General features: G+C 40.7%; 1 protein-coding gene across 4 annotated transcripts in view; it reads left to right on the top strand.

Moving 5' to 3' along the window:
* Window positions 1–8038, top strand: part of MPP7 (MAGUK p55 scaffold protein 7) — a 157636-nt gene extending 149598 nt beyond the window's left edge. For all 4 annotated transcript variants that reach the window (XM_056336003.1, XM_056336001.1, XM_056336002.1 and 1 more), the window contains 4 exons: window positions 554–647; window positions 1730–1838; window positions 3271–3414; window positions 4811–8038. In XM_056336003.1, coding sequence (XP_056191978.1) covers window positions 554–647; window positions 1730–1838; window positions 3271–3414; window positions 4811–4990 — 527 coding nt within the window. In that variant the 3' untranslated portion in view covers window positions 4991–8038. The remainder of the gene's footprint in view (window positions 1–553; window positions 648–1729; window positions 1839–3270; window positions 3415–4810) is intronic.
* Window positions 8039–14256: the final 6218 nt, after the last annotated feature.

Here is a 14256-nt window from a genome sequence, read left to right as displayed (position 1 = left end):
ATGCAAATACTGCAAGGCTACTGAAAGAAAAAGGAATTCAGTTTTGATCACCAGAAAAAGAAAAGCACTAAAACATAAAATTCACACCCCATTTTTTTATAATCATGCTTCACATACCATAGCTACGAGTGTTGTTAATGTACGTAACATTTTATAAATCAGGTTGGTGAGCTTTGTTTCCCTTTATGGTCTCATATGCTAATAAGTTTAACAAGTGGCAAGGCTGGGGTAATTGTTATGGACTGCTGCTCCTTTTATTATTCAGCTGTCCTCATTTTACTGGATTTTTCCACTAGTTAATAAAAATGATAATCTGATACTTGGTCCAGTAGGGTTTTTTTCCTGCATGCTTTTAAATCTCAGTCCTGTCATGTGCTTGCGTGCCGCCTACCACATCCAGAGCAGCCTTCTGTCCATCAGAAGTGAGGGAATCGCTACACTTAGCATTGCAGAAGGGGGTTGTGCTCTTCATTGTCTCCTGAACTGGTTTGCATCATATTGTTTTGTGCATCTTCGATTTTTTTATTTATTTATTTATTTAATGAAACTGCAGACACTACCCGTCCAAGGAGAAGCCAAGAAAGTGATGGTGTCGAATACATTTTCATTTCCAAGCACTTGTTCGAGACAGACGTACAGAATAACAAGTATGTTGAAGAGATTTTATGTCGAACTGCAGTTAAAACAATGGCTTTATTATAAAATGGGGCTGGCTGTCATTTTAGATAATAAGTCAAAGTGTATATAAAGTTGCAGTTATTTGAAGATGTGTTGAAATTACATATTGATATATAAGCAGCGGGCAAAAGCACTGAGCAAAAAAGCAGTATGTGCAAACACGACTGTTTCTAAGCTTCCAAGTAGTTTCAGTGCTGCAGCTCCTCAAGATGCTGAAATTGTAGGTGTTCAGGATAGGGGAGCACTCTTTTAATAGAGCATCGTCTGTCATAGCAATAAAGCATTGCAGCTTGAGGAGGGAGGGGGCTGGAAGTGCTGCAAACATGCCTGAGTCAATGTTTGAATAGCTCTGCTCTCTTTCAGGCCAGGCACTTCCTCTCCTTTTGAATTTAGAGATCTACAGTGAAGCCCCTGCCTGTAAACCCTCCAGAAATCAGACTAAAATGAAGACAATGGTAGCATCGTGCTCTCTAGCAGCCTGTAAAATACTGCAGCTTGAAATTCTGCCCCAGTGTTTCAGAGGGCAAAAGTGTATTAGACACAAAGCTGTGGGCTTTACTGAAACTTCAAACTGTGCTTTGCTTTTTTGGCAAATAGCGCTTGTAGTTTTATAGCACATAACCAGCTGCCTTGGTTCCATTAGCACCATTGTCGCTCCTCCTCCTCTTCTGAGACAGAGAATTTGGATATTCTGTAGTGTGCAATGAAATTTCAGTAGTTTCTATTGTTTAGCTTATCCACTGTTTTATTGCATTGCATTAGTTCAGAAAAAGAGGTGATGGAAAACATTAGTGGGCTGTTGGACTACAGTACTTTTTTCTCTTTAACTGAAATACAAGCAGGTGTTACTGATTTGAAAGTGGTAAAGTAGAAGATTTCTTAAAATTGACATGCTGAAGTACTTGACAGCATTTCCTTTATAAAACATGGTAAAACTCTCATGTAAGGTAAAATATTTTTGCTCCTGAATTAGATCTCATAAACCAAACTGATAAGGTTTTTTTCTGGAGAAAATGGAAATTATTCCAGATATTTTCACCTTCTGCCACAGGTTTATCGAGTATGGCGAGTACAAGAACAACTACTATGGTACAAGTTTAGACTCGGTTCGATCGGTTCTAGCTAAAAACAAAGTTTGTTTGTTGGATGTGCAGCCTCATGTAAGTAAGCGTGTCTTTTGGACTTTTGTAGTTCCCCATATTGAATATTGGGATTCCAGGAAAAAAATTGGAAGCTAATATAAAAAGATACATTTTATTCCATGCTGAAAGACTATCGAGTGGGCTTGCTGGGTACCTTTATCACAGCAAGGCTTTGTGAAAGGAGAGGAAGGGAACTTTAATACGTATTGGCAAGTATTCAGCTTGGTAACTAAGCGAATGGAAAGCCAGCAGCATAATAGCGAAGCTTTAATTACGAAATGCTCCTTTACTTCCATGGTTTGGGTTAGAGGTTCTCCCTGAAACTTCAGTTTCAGGACGGCTTTGAGCCATCGCCTAGCCCAGCAGCTCTCACACGTTTAACCAGACCGTTCATGCCGGGGGTTTCTGTGCAGGGTGAACATGAGTCAAGGAACGCGCTAAATGTGATGTTGGCCAGATAATTGTTAAGAACATTCCTCTCTAAACCGTTTGTTCTTGTGTTGACCTTGTCTTTCAACCCCGCCTGAACAGCTCCGCTGGGAATCTTTATGCTACTAATAACCACAGTGCTTCCAGGAGCTCGACTAGTTTGTTTAAACCCAGCCAAAGTATTTCTTCTCCAAGGGTGGCCAGCCTGTGACTTCTGAACCCCGGCAGCTTGTGAGCAGTTCCCGGGGCCGCTCGGTTGCGGGGTTGTGCCAGGGGGAAGCCAGGGGAGGAGGGCAGCGGCGCAGGGGCTCCTGCTCTGCCAGCCCCTTACCTGTCCAGCACAACCCCGTTTCCCAGTGAAGCACTAAATCCTTCTGGGGACCCAAGCTTGTGAACCATTCTGGGCTCCCACCCTCCAACACAGCATTTTCCTGTGGGCCCTGGCTGTGTGAAGAGGACGGAAAGCTTCTGATCATCCCTGCTTCACCCTGTGCTGCAATCCAAATCATAAACTTATCTCCTAACTCCATACTCACTTGCCTTGCTCGGGAAGAGTGAACAGCAAGGGATTGTGTGGTGGATGCACAGTACTGAAGAGAAAAAACATTAATCTGTTGTGACACCTTTTCCCACTACATGGGTACAGAAAGCATTATTCCTGCTAAAATGTGTTGAACTTCTCCTCCTCTCCTGAACGCCCTGCTGCTCCCCTCCATCCTCCCACTGCCGGCAGCAGTGGTGTGCACAGCACAGCCTTTGCCACATGGATGGGGTTCACCAGCAGCCCACGTGGAAACCAAGAGGAATGGGCGCCCTTGGAGAAATGGGTTTTTTTACCATTTGCGTGAAAATTCTCCTTACATGAACTAACGCTGATCAGCAGAGCGGGATGGTGGTAAATGAGTAATAGCCTTCTAGGAGTGCTTTATGGGTTTATTTTTGTTAGTGTAGAGTTTCTTTTATTACAGTAAATTCCATTGTGTGAAATAAACTAATTAATTAAAATCTTTCCTCTTCCCAGACAGTGAAACACTTAAGGACATACGAATTTAAACCATTTGTTATATTTATAAAGCCTCCATCACTTGACCGTTTGAGAGAGACCAGAAAAAATGCCAAGATTATTTCAAGTAAAGATGATAAGGGAACTGCAAAACCCTTTACAGTAAGTATATATAAGTAAGAAAGACATGGTAAAACATGAGAATTTGTTAAATTTTATTGTAGCGGTTTACCTTGAAAATAAAGGTGATCACTGGATCTCATCGACTGTACTTGTCAGGGCTTACACATAGTATCTTCCTGTTTCCCAGCCGCTCTCACACTGCAAATTTACCATGTGTTTTTCATTGTTTGGTATGCACACGGCTGTTTACACTTCCGTGGTCCTCTGACTTTTGTCATTGAAGAACCCCCACAATGCAATTTTATGAGAAGTGATGCTGTGGATTTCCTTTAAATAATTTTGATCTGGGCTTAGATGTTTCCATTCAATTATAAGAATTTCCTTGTTTTATCAAGTGTGTTATTGGTCTAAATTAGAGGAAAGCTCAACTATAAAGCATCAATTAAAAAAGTAAATGCTACTTTAATAAAAAGCCCATATTTGTGGATAAGAGAAACAATTTTTTTAAATGTTATAGGGAAATGAACACCCTTAAGACTGAAGGAGAAAAATCTAAATAAGTAACAAATGCTGCTTTTTGTCAATAATCGGAAAAAAAATATTAGTTGGATTACCCAACAGTAACTTATTTACTTCCTTGAAAGATAATGAAATCATATTTTAATTGAAGCTAAAGCAAAGCTGATCGTAAGACTTCCCTGCATTTACAGTGTGTATCATTTTCCCTCATTCAGGTGGTGTTTCGGATTTTTTAGCTGTTGTTTCAAACTGAGTCATGGGTATAGTCACAGATTGTATCTGTCTGGAATATGCATTTGAAATAGTTTGGAAATAATGCAGTATAATAATATGTTCTATCATATATAAAATGTAAGAAGAGTTCATTCTTAAGAGCAACCTTCAGGACACTGCTTAGTTAGGATTGGTTTAATCTGTCAGAGTTATGTAAACAATTAAATTCCTAAGTTCTGTTCCCTCCCCAAACATGAAGAGAAATCCACTGAGCCAGGTCAAACTTGGCATGGGGAAAAAGCCCTCACTAAGCTCTTAAAAGAATAACGGTTGCACTGTAATATATTGCATGCTAATAGCAAGCTGAGACTTAAGCAATGAAACTTTAAATGTATCATCTAAGTAAACAGGTAGAAACATTTTCCACTGGTACCGCTAACAGAAAATGTCTCTGTAATTCCTATGACTAATTATGCCACTGCAAGGGGAGAGACGAAATAATTGCCTGTTGAGCAAAGTCTGCTTTTGAGAGTGCTCTCTCACATCACCTGTATGGTAATTTCTAGAAATTATTTTTATTACTAAAAGTACAGTTTTCATCTCCTGATGAGATGAGAAATAAGCAAGTAGCTTTGCATTTACCACAGAATGAGTTTATGTGATGTTGCTGTGGACTGACTACACCTCGCACTGATTTTACTAGGAAGAAGATTTTCAAGAAATGATTAAATCTGCCCACGTGATGGAGAGCCAGTATGGCCACCTTTTCGATAAGGTGATAGTCAATGATGACCTTGCTACAGCTTACAGTGAGCTGAAGACAACTTTTGACAGGTTGGAGACAGAGACCTTCTGGGTTCCCGTCAGCTGGCTGCATTCATAATAATGTTTTAAACAGCCGAAACGTCTGCTGTTGTCTCAGCATCTAATATGGGGCATGGTTAGGTGTTACTTGATGGTTGTTTTCTTGGTTAGAGGGCTTTCTAACTCCACCTGAGCAGTAGGTACACTCTTCATGCACTTGGAACTGGTCTTGTTTTCCTGTGTCTTCAGTCCTCCTGCCCATAGTTTTGGGGCAGAACAGTCGGATTAAACTGAAGTCCTGCTGTGCTCCATAAAGTGAGCAAATACTAGTGTAACAAAACTGCCAAACACCTCAGTATCATCGTCTGTGTGTTTCCAAGGTAAGCTTTTTTAACGGACAATTCGCAGAAGATACTAATTGATACTGGAGATCAGCACTTTGATGATTTTAAGCATAACTGCTCCCGAAAAAAGCAGCACATTGGCACTTGGAAGTTATTACCCCTTAAGTGCTTGAGAGAACTGAAACAGGCAAAAGTGACCAACATTTTTATGAGGAAGACATCGTAGTTTTAATTACATAAAAAGATAAATGTTTTCACTTTTCTAGATGTGAACCTTGTCTTGTGTGTACAGGGTGATTTTAGTATTCCTTTGCACTTACATAGTCATGGAAAGAAAGATGTATTCAGTGGTTTAATTGTGAAATAATCTGCTGTGAGCATGCATGGATTGAAAGTATTTTCACGCATGCTTTGTGGCACAACAAAGAAAACTCATAGGAATATTTGTTTAAATGGGGAAAAACACGAGTTACTATGTATGTAACTTCAAAGTCTTCGGGATTGATCTTCTGTAAAATCAGTGGCAAAGTGATATGAATAGCAGCAAAGTACAGAGTAACTTTTTTTTTCCCCCCTTTAAATTGATTTCAAACATTTTTGGCATCCTATAGAAAAATTTTCGCATTAGAAATTTTCAGACAGTTAGTGAGGAAACCTTGGAGATCCAGGAAGCAGTTGTAAGAGATTAATTCTTTTTATTGTTTAGTACATCATGATACTTTTTAGTAGCGTAACAAATATTTTGTCTCCAGTCAGAAATAAATCAATGCTGTAGACTTTACTGTAAAACATATCCTTGTCACTGGTCAGACACAGTTGGAAACCTGATTTTAAAATTTGATGTGGCAGTGTAAGCAAATGTATATTAGATGATGTATTTTTAATATAGATAATTTGGTATTTTTCTTTATTTACTACTGATATGCGGGCAGTGAGTACAGCTGTAAAGACCAAGTAACGACCGTGTGTTGTGTTGTGAATATGTCTTGTAAGTACAGAATGTGTATAAGAACTTGCTGACTTCAGATCATTCTATCTGTGGCATTCAAACAGGAAACCGTTATTTCATGTTAATCTGTAAAGAGAATATAGCTGTCTTGTTTAAAGAAAAAAGAATTTAGTGAAACTATATATTTATGAAAGGGTTGAAAAGGGATGTTAAGTTTTTAAATTTCTTGTCAATGTGATTATTTACTAAAGAGGTTGCTAAGTCTGTAATTTGAAACACTGTCTCTGTAAATGGAGCTCAACATTCCATGTAAATATTTTATTTCTGTTCATACGCTGATAAAGCCATCAGATTTTGCAGTTTTATTCTAAATGGGTATTTAATGTGTGGGTCATTGCATTTGGCTTAGAGTCATATAGAACAAATGAAATGCAAGCAACAACAGCAAAATCCCTAGGAGTCTGGAAATGTTTATGCAAGAGTTACAGATGTACTGAATCCCAGTACGGATACACGCTCTGCTTGAACAGCTATAATGTAACTTTTGTCAAATTTCACCATTTTCCTGGTGGACTTAAACTTCTTTGTAACATAAACTGAAAATTGTTGATTAAATTAATTGCATGGAGATTATGTGAGTTGAGAAAAGGCTTTCTATTTTTTTTAATTACTGAAAATCAAACTATTTTTCAGGGGATCTGGAATCCAGCGGTTCTGTTTGCCTTCGCCTGTGAGACACCGAGTGCCCTTGCCATCTCTTCCAACCAATCCAAAGTGAGAGGGCACTCAGCATCTCTCAGGATCTGGCTGTTTCCAACAAGAGGGTCTTTAGTCCTTACTGAAACACTCAATGCTGCTTCTAACCTGGGCTGTCTCAGAACATTAGTGTACAATAACACTCACATAAGGGACCTGCTTTTCTCTTTAGAAATAGATGCTAGAATAATCTGCAAACTCCCTGGTAGAAACAGTTTTGGCTGTCCTGCAGGCTGTTTTTCTTGTCCTTTTGAAATTAATTTAATTCCCATTCCTGGGTCGGTGTGGTCCAGGAGGGCATTCCGCACAGGTTGGCTACAGCAGTAACCAGCGCGGTGCTTTGTGGCGTTTACAGAGACACTGACCTGCCGGTCCTCAGCACAGCCCTGGCAGGAGTCGCCTAGAGGGATGGCTGCCTGCCCCGTCTCCGAGCCAGGAGCTAATTCCTGGATTGTAACACCTGCAAATGAAAGGGAATCACAAAAACATAAATCCAACCAGCCGAGTGAAATGTGCACAGAGGGTTTGAGGAGTGAGAAATAGTTTTAAGTTACTAGCTTGTTCTTGAAAACACACATTATCGCAGTGTTAGCTTAAAAAAAATAATAATTAAAAATCAAAGCCATTGGCCTCCATGAGGCAGGCAGAGATGACAGTAGGTCAAGGCAGAAAAAAATATCTCAACCCAACAGTTTCAACAGGACAGGAGCCTGCTTACCGTGATGGACACTGACCCCGTGTGCTGAATTGTTCTGGGGTACCAAGGGGCGGGGGGGGGGGGGGGAGGGGATTGTTCCTTTGACTCCTAAGGATTTGGGAATGAAGATGACTAAACATGTTTCCAGTATTCCACATACTCCAGTTGTGCTGTGTGGTTTTTAGAGAACTGTATGTTTTGACAGTCAAGTCCAGATGTTTTTATTATGTCTTAGCTGTTTGCCATAGTCAAACAAATGGTAGTATTTTTTGATATTGTACCAAGCTCTATACTTGAATTTGCCATCAAGTCCTTGCTTTATGTCTTACCTGAAATCTAATCTTACCTTCTTATGCAAAACAATAAATTATTGATATATCACTGAAGGTGGTTTTCTTTATTGTAAATTGCACCATAACATATAGGCTTAATGTCTTTAAAAGGTAAAATGCCCAAGTAGTAAGTTATTCCATAGGTCTCTCTATAAACTGTAATGCTGCAATTATTTTTAGATGGAAAAATAAAGCAAGCTAGAACAAGGACTAAAATTCTTAATTTAGTTTTATTATTAGTATAAATAATGCCGAATTCTCCTTCAAAGTAGATGTTTACCCTTTCCTGCAACCCACCCTAAAATAAGCCATTTTCTTTCTGAGAGGGAAAGCTTAAGTCAGTGGGTCAAACTGAGACATCAGCTCGTCTGGGCTTGCAAAGTGCTTGGAGGGGGTTATTATCTGAGTTACCAACTCAGAGTGTTTAGTGGACGCGTACGCTCCTAGCCAACTCACAGGTCCCATTGGAGGTTGTGTTCGTTGGTAGGACTCAAAGAAAGTAACGCTTAAACTAAGCTACTTTTTGCATTGTGTTATGGCTTTTCCAGAAAACAAGCCTAACACGTACTAGGATTAAAGAGAATACTTTTAAGCCCCTTCTGTTTTGTTTCAGTGCAGGATTCTGCATTTCCCACATGTACTTAGGTTCAGGTTTCTACTGTGCGTGGAGAATTTTTCCTCGGTAAAGCCTGCATTTAGATTTTGTGAGATTGTTTCAAAGGATGAATAGTTTCTTCAGAGATTTACAGTTAAAGTTATAATCTGAGTCAGTTTTTGCTACTGCAGTTATCTACAGTCACTTCCTCACAGGATTAAGAGTTTGCTGTGTGTCAGTGCTTAAAATTGGTTGTACTTGCTGTTTGCCCAGGATCCTGTTGCTCTCAAAGTCATTAAGTATTTATCATATATTACCATGATTAACATAAGATACCAAGCACTCAACAGAAAAATGTCTGAACACAAAATTAAAAGAACACAGTGGGTGTATTTGTTGTTTAAGAATTCTGGTGCTAGATAATGGTTAAAGGTTTCAGCAGAAACATACACAAAAACATTTGGAAACAGTTAAAGTCTGGTCTTAAATTTTGTCTTATGTTAAATGACAGTACAAATGAGAGAATCTGGAGTTCTAGACAGCTGGAGACTTTTCCCCTCTTGGTATCTGTGTCTGAAATACAAGTTGGATATTTGGTAGACTGTATGGAATGATTTTACATCTCTATAATAAAAAGCTATGGTATTTTGTGTAGCTGACATCCAACATTTTAACAAAGGTAAAACAGTGTGACTATTGAGACTTTGTTTTGCTTCTGTTTTAGTTTTGTACACACACGTCTGTTTAAACATATTTTTAAAGGCTTAGTGGCACAAAGCTGCCAGCTGCACATTTCAATATATGAATGGAGAAAAATACCTTCAGGATTTCCAAAGTGGTTCAAATGGCACAAACAGGATTTGAAAACTTCTTAATGAGAAATAAATAGGTCACAATTTCTTTTGTAATTAGGTCTATTTCTTTTCAGTAGCCATATTCATATTCATGACTCGAAAATGTTAAAAAAACAGAATGCATGCTGTAATTTTCCTCAAGTGAAATACAGCTTTCTGGTTTAAGAAAGATGTTACAGGCTTTCTATAGCATTATACACAGGCTCATGGAAAGTTCATTTTAAGGGAGTCGGTACATGTTTTAAAGACACAGGGAGGGTCTGTGGGTATGGCGGAGAGGGACTGAGAATGTTAAAAATGTGATTACTGCCCTGGAAATGCATCTTTGTTTTTGTAAGTCACTGAACAAGAAGGTTAGCAAGTTGGCTGCAATTGTGGTTTCTGTTCCCTCCTTGGTAAATATAAGTAAACGCCAGTAAATCTTTATTGGTAAGCAAAGCCAAAAAATGTTAGAGTTATGGAGAGTTGAAATGTAGTACCCAGAAGGAGGACTCTGGATCCTGGTGATGTTGGCAAAGTTATTGCTTTGCTTTCTTCTGATTTTTTTAATTTTTACAGCAAGAGTACAGCAACCACGGCTTTAACAAACTTACCAAACTGTGTTTAATCATTGGCGAGTCCATTCTTTTTTTTCTCTTGGCTCTTGTACACCTTTAGTAATCTCAGTCATAAAAGGGAGGGAAAAAGGATAATTAACTCATCTTGAGAAACAGTGAGACACCAAAAATTTGATACAAGGACGTTTTTTACCTCCTCCCCAATGGACACTAGAGTTGGTGTGTTTCTGAAAGAGGTGAAGAGCTAGTGTTTGATCCATATGGAGAAGCACATGAGCAGTGTTTTGTCCTATGAAAACAGATTTGCTCTGAGAGGTCCCCGTGGCCCGTTTGATACATGAGAGCAGCAAGTGGTAAAAAAGACCAGGAGCAATTTTAAATTTTATGCAGCCAGTGTTGGCTTCAGGTGTTCTTGTTCAAGAAAATGGCAACTGGGGGCAGTTCTGCCTGCCTTCTGTGTGACCTCTGGACATTTCACGGTGTGTCCCCTCCCTTTCCTAGATATGCATTACTGCTTATTTTGAAGAAATGATGGTTCCCTGAAATTGGTCTAGGCTTCAGGTGGTGGGAGTAGTCACGTTTCATGATCAGGGTGCACATTTGCAGTGGGGCGGTTGCACAGATGGAAGCATGGGTTGCGACCACTCCATAGTGCACGCAGCACGCTCGTGTTTTCCTCTCTCAGAGACCTTTGCATACCATGTATGGGTTATGCTTCCCTATTAAACCTTTTTTGATGCAACTTCTGGAGCCCTACTCCCAAATACAGCCTGGCCTGTCTCGGGCCCCGTGTGAACATGGAACACAGGTGTAGTCCCCAGGTTCAATGATGCTTACTGGAACAGTCGGAGAGATGGCACAGCAGTGGTGCATCTGGGCGCAACTCTTCTTACCAGGTGGCATAATGGGGCAGTCAGATCTGGAATTCAGCATCTCACAAGAAGATGAGGTGGTTAAGGGGCTTCCTAACAGGACTCCGGCCCATGCCGGGTAGTGCTCAGGCATAGCTGAGGGGTAGCAAAAGTTTGGTCCCAGCAGCTGTGAGGCCAGCTTGACTGCCAGAGGAGATCTAGCTGTGTGTACGTGAGCTGTGCTCTGCCCCTCTCCTTCAGAGCCAGAACAACGCGTCTTGGCCCATTTTACCGATTGGTGCAGATGCAGGCAGTGTATTTGAATTCCCATTTGCAGTGCTGGCTACTATTGATTATAAGGCACAAAAGGAGTCTTTTTAATTGGTTGGTTTTGTTGTTGTTGTTGAAAACTGCCCTGAAAGCTTTGTTGTTACTGGTGCTATCTGGACAGTGTGAAAGAGCAGCCTGTTATTGGTCCTGCTGGGGTATTAGTCCAGATGTTTTTCTTTACACAGCTGTTAAGCAGGAAGTAGAACCAAAACCAAAGATTGATTCGAACCATTGTTTTGTCAAAAAGCAGATCTGAACCTGAATTACTGTATTCTTTTGACTTCATTGAATTCAGATCATCACTGGCCACAGCTGGATCCGGCCACAGCTGGATCCAGCCCCATCTCCCCAGCTCAAACCAAACTGAGAAAAGCACAGACTCCAGCCATGCTCTTGAATAGGTGAGACTTTGAAGGCAAGGAGTCTGTACCGTGCAACGCGTGCAGCTGATGTTACCTTTATGCCAATAGCAACTTTATTGTATTGTGCCTGTGTGCATATGTATATACGTTTATGTCTTTATCAAGTGCTGTAGTGTACACCAATTTAATGAAAAAAGCAGGCTTACAAAAACATTGTTTATTGCTTAATTGGAAGACTAATGACAAACTAAAGAAAGACGTCTACTGATATAATACTAAAGTTTTAGCAAATAGATGCACAGCTTTACTCAGGCGGGACTCTCGCACATCTCGGGAAGCTTAGAATTTTACATTTCAAATACACTGTTTTACCCCTATTACATGAAAGTCAGAAGAGCTTGATTGAATGCAGACTACAAACTTGTTCACTACAAACCCGGTTAAACATGAAATCTTGCTGGGATTAGCTTAATTGTTCCCTAAATGAAAAGGCTGCTTTGTACATAAACTATAATTCTATGCTTGCCAGATAAAGAAACGTAAACCTGTCAGGAGACACAGGAATTTGTCTGTGTAGGAGTATCACTGGGCCAACTGTCTTGCCTTTTATGCGATACTGTGGTGTAAAACACCACTCCACTGGTTTCGTTTTACAGAAAATAGTCTCTGTGGTGGTATCCTGTGGGAACTGAAGTATCGAGTTCTATTTTCCCTTCAAAAGTCCAACGACATATGTACCCCGCTTCTGAGAGGCTGCTCTCCGTGCTGCCGCTGTGAGCCAGCCGCGTGGGCTCGCGGGATGCTGTGGCATGGCAGGGGAGCCACGGGGAAGCTGTGCCATGCAAAGCAGGCGGTGCCGCTCTCTGCCGCGGTAGAGATTTGCCATAGGTAACACCACAGTTGTTTGAAATGAAGAGATGTTACTTGTGGTAAGATTACAGTAGTTTAGTAGAAGAGGAAAATGCTTTATTCCATCTTTAATCTTCAGAAGTTCACGTGACACTTCTGATTATCAGATCCTATTACTCTGCAAACTCTTCTAGCTTTCTTTTGGCTTCCCTACTGCCTGCTTGAAAGCAAGAGTTGCTGCAATTAAAGCCTTTATTCTTTATATAAATGTAACCATAAAAGATGTGGAGTTCCTATCTTCCAAAGCTACCAGAGCAAGCAAATAAAGACAAAATTTCTGCAACTGTTCTCAAGTGACCTATTCCGTTTAATCTCATTTCCTTTCTTCCTAACCAGCCTTCTCAAAAAGCCTCTCCATGTCAGAGGCCAATAGTTTACCAAGGGGGATGTGGAGCAGAAAGGAGAGGCTGGCCAGAACCGCTGGAAGGGAGAAGCTGGGGCACTGCTGGGCTCTGAACCACTGGGAAGTCTGCAAGCCTGGCACAGAGCTGAGCAACTCATGAGTGAACAGTACGGGAAGATGATTTAGGCAGCCAGGTGGTGTTTACACCCTCTTAACTGTGAAAAAGAGCAGTCTCACCCCTGTGCCCTTCACTTACAAGCATCTAGCAGGGAGCAGTTAAGTAACCCTCTATGTCAGGTAAAGTACTACCAGTGTGCAGTTAACTCCATCGTGGCAGACACTGCATGTGGTCTGCACGGTGTCATGGTCTGAACTCTTGACTTTGTGGTCTCCAGAAGTCATCTTCTGAAAAGTGGTATTAAAACCTGCCTATTCTTAAGAGTCTACTCAAGTCCAATGAGTTCTGAGACGTGCATGGTTGAAGGGTCTGTGTATCAGTCACAAGGTCGGTGCATTCTTAATCCTAAGCCTCCTTCACGTTCACCTGCTTCGTACCAGAGGGATGGTGGTGGCTGGTATTAACTCTGCTACCACTGGCAAAATGTCCTTGTACCTCCAAGGAGACACACATGCTCAGAATTTTTGCAGGACCTCCTGGGTCACTCCCAGCTACAGTAACTTGACTGTCACAAAATCCAAGTGGAAACCACAGGGGGCCAGATTCTCTCTAAATCTGAGAGAGCATTGCAGGGAGGCAGTGCTACTCCTTTGCTCCTTGCACAGCTCCGCTTATAGCAGTGGTTACTTGGCTTGAGATCACTAGTGTCACGTAAAATCCTTATGGATCCCCACAGTTCCAGTGTTCAGGATTGATGATTCTTCCTTCTCTTTTAGCATCTTGTGAATAACTTAGAATTTTTTTCATGCTAATGCAACTCCCTCTCTTCCTGGTAAATTGCCTCATTTTGTGCTATTGGAAAGTGCTTAGTCTGGATTGCTCTCCTATTAGTACCTCAGGCTGCTGCTGCTTTCTGTATTATGTGTATGGGACAAGTATAAAATATCAGCAGATAGCTGACACTACTTCGACCCCTAAATGAATGATAGTAGGAGCTCTTCTTATAGCTAGCCTCAAATGACTTTCATCCGTACCACTTAAAAACATGGGATTGTTCGTGCAGTTAAGCAGCGTGGCACAGTTGAGATGGCAGCGGATAAAAATGCGGTGCTAGTAAAGTTAGTAGAAAAGTTTCATTTTTATGTTAACAATATCAGAGTTTTACCTCTTGTCTTTCTGTGCCTGGGAAATTAGGAATGCCTTTGCTCTGAAGACCTTGTAATCTAATGCCAGGTCTTGCTGACTTTTACTGTCGAGCTTTACTGCTTTGTTTCATGTGTGGTCCCTTTGACTTCAGTAACACTCCCCACACAGGGGTTGGCAGCTCTTGCCCTGGAACCAAGTTGAT

This window comes from Falco biarmicus, chromosome 4 (assembly GCF_023638135.1).
Source record: "Falco biarmicus isolate bFalBia1 chromosome 4, bFalBia1.pri, whole genome shotgun sequence".
In the NCBI taxonomy this organism is placed as follows: domain Eukaryota; kingdom Metazoa; phylum Chordata; class Aves; order Falconiformes; family Falconidae; genus Falco; species Falco biarmicus.
The sequence above is the reverse complement of the archived record's forward strand: the minus strand, read 5'-3'. Positions and strand labels throughout refer to the sequence as shown.